Source organism: Triticum dicoccoides, chromosome 4B (assembly GCF_002162155.2).
Source record: "Triticum dicoccoides isolate Atlit2015 ecotype Zavitan chromosome 4B, WEW_v2.0, whole genome shotgun sequence".
Lineage (NCBI taxonomy): Eukaryota > Viridiplantae > Streptophyta > Magnoliopsida > Poales > Poaceae > Triticum > Triticum dicoccoides.
This window is the reverse complement of record NC_041387.1, coordinates 518,681,614-518,684,111: the sequence shown is the minus strand read 5'-3', so window position 1 is coordinate 518,684,111 and position 2,498 is coordinate 518,681,614. Positions and strand designations below refer to the sequence as shown.

Here is a 2,498-nt window from a genome sequence, read left to right as displayed (position 1 = left end):
TTTTTCAGCGCCGGCGCGAAAAAAAGCCTGAGGAGGCCTTCTTGGGGGCGCGGCTGGAGATGCCCTCACAAGCCACATGATCTCTGTTGTTCAGCTGATCCATGTAGGCCTGAGGATACCTTCACAGGGGGGACACAAATCTATTTAAACTTCTATTTTTTGCGGTTTCATAAAAAAAGAAGGCTGAATGGGCCAGCCCGCGGCAGGGTGTGCACGTCCGTTCATGTACAGTGTATACGTGTTTGTAAAAAAAAAATAGCATATACATGAAGAGTTTATAAATTATGACTATCATGCCTTTACTTATGAAGAGGTATCAGTTAATCTGAGCCGTCCTTGTGTTTAGGGGGTGTACCGAAGCAGAAGTGGTTTTAGTCAAAAAAAAATACTCCACAAATTGAGCTGTAGTATTAGTTAATCTTGTCCGTTCAATGGATAAAATGGATGGCTCTTATTACTTTGATGTACTGTAAAAGGTGATTCCCCTGGGAACGGAAACGTTCGACAGGACTTTCACCCTGGGGATCGATAGCCAGCTACTCCGTATAAGCTATTAGGGTCAAAGAACAACAGCGACCTCAGCACACCGCACAAGCTGTCAAACTTTTGGTCCGTCAGCGTACCACGCAGCTTAGCACACACATAATTTCAGTAGATACATGTGGTGCTCATCACCACAACTCCAGTACACAAAAAAAAATATAACAATTGTCACCGAAGTACAAATACATTAGCTACAGTACACACGACGCAGCGCCACATCAGTTAATCATATCCAACCTGCAGACGATCCTCCACCAGGGCGCTCACAAGCCACGTGATCTCTGTTGTTCAGCTGATCCATGTAGGCCCGAGGATACCTTCATGGGGGGGGACACAAATCTATTTAAACTTTGGACCGGTGCGTATGATTTATTGTTTAATTTTTTCGAAAAAATAGGCCGTGGTTGGTAACTGATGTGGTCTATGATAGATTTACCAGCTTCTTTATTTTGTGGGTGAGATTTACCAGCTTTTCACTGATTGACATGTACAAAAACATACCCAATTTGCATGGAGGTATCATGCTCCGGATGTAGTACTCTGGAGCTACACTGCCCTCCGTCTTGCCAGGACATATGGACCGCATTCTCTCCGCAGCAGCTGGTGGTATCTTGCAACTGACACGTACAAGAAATCAGTCATCAGATTCTTATTAGCTACATTTTAGTGAAAGAATCCCCTTAAGATAAATGTACTTTTATGTTGTCTTGTTTAAATTTTTAATCAAGCATTGACAGGGAAATTGGTGTTGTTACGACCAGTACCCCCGCAAAAAAAAAATATACTGTAACCTCAGTGATATTACCTTCTTCCTCAAGTCATTGTTTTCATCCTGCAATTCTTGCTCCTGCAGAACATCATTTTAGGCAGTTATTAAAGAAACATTATCAACCGAAGAAGGATGCAAAAGAACTGGACCAGAAAATGATGCAAAATGTGGCATCGAGATAATCCGAGTTTCATGCTTACCTTACTTTTCAGTTCAAATAGCTGATCGAGTAGTACCTGATTCTGCGAACCATGCGAGTTTGTCATGCACGACACATATCACATATATACTAAAAATATTGAACAATGTATTAATATCTCATGAGCACAGAAGATCAAGACTTGGACTGAACAATTTTTACAATAATTTCTATGATGTTCCCAAGAACCCATGTGGCTTGAGTGGAACCATAGCCCAATTGCCATTAAGCTAGAAGGGTCTTCCCACGGAGGGAGAGTTTCCTTCAATTTTGTTTTTATGTTTTGCTTAAAATGAAGCATTCGATGAAAAACATCTGAACTTGGTGAACGTTAGCTCATGTGACATGAGAGTCTAAGTTCTCTACCTTTTTTGACCTGATATGCTTGAGGGATGCATCTATTTGGTTCTCTATCTGGTCAAGCTCCTTCATGCTAAGTGGGCCCAGATCCTCACCGAGAATATTTCTACGTATGAGAACGAGAACCAATATCAGAACACTGCAAGCCATATTATATATGCGGGAAAGTAACTGTTCACCCCCATCTCTGAAGACTACCTTTGTGAACTTTGAAGAAATTCAACTCTGGTCTTGAGCTTCAAATATTCCTGGTAATTAATCTAGTTTCAACAAGAAAGTACGAAATATTACATGTCAGTTCGACTGATATAATACTTGTGGAAAAAGGAAGCTCAAAGGTTCAGAATAACTGACCTTGTTGGCCAAATAAACAAGATAGTTCCAAACAAAATTGTTGTCCCAACAAATGGAAAGCTGGGAAGTATTTCTTTTTTTGGGAGGAAGTTGGGAAGGATTTCTTTTTTTGAGAGGAAGCTGGGAAGGATTGAGTTAAGAAACACAACGATATGCATGGTAGGTCAGTGTTCGTTTAGAGCTAGTCTCGATTAATTCACAGAATATGATTGTTTACACACACATACAGTGATCACCTTAGAGCTAGTCTCGGTTCATTCAAAGAATATGACT

At 40.7% G+C, this 2,498-nt stretch overlaps 1 protein-coding gene across 2 annotated transcripts in view; it reads right to left on the bottom strand.

Moving 5' to 3' along the window:
* Positions 1–593: 593 nt before the first annotated feature.
* Positions 594–2,498, bottom strand: part of LOC119291203 (MADS-box transcription factor 1-like) — a 15,782-nt gene continuing 13,877 nt past the window's right edge. Inside the window, exons 3-9 of one of the 2 annotated variants that reach the window (XM_037569914.1) lie at positions 2,226–2,345; positions 2,070–2,131; positions 1,878–1,977; positions 1,513–1,554; positions 1,349–1,390; positions 1,045–1,160; positions 594–860 (exon numbers count right to left, since the gene is read on the bottom strand). In XM_037569914.1, coding sequence (XP_037425811.1) covers positions 770–860; positions 1,045–1,160; positions 1,349–1,390; positions 1,513–1,554; positions 1,878–1,977; positions 2,070–2,131; positions 2,226–2,345 — 573 coding nt within the window. In that variant the 3' untranslated portion in view covers positions 594–769. The remainder of the gene's footprint in view (positions 861–1,044; positions 1,161–1,348; positions 1,391–1,512; positions 1,555–1,877; positions 1,978–2,069; positions 2,132–2,225; positions 2,346–2,498) is intronic. The other variant, XM_037569915.1, reaches the window with a different exon arrangement.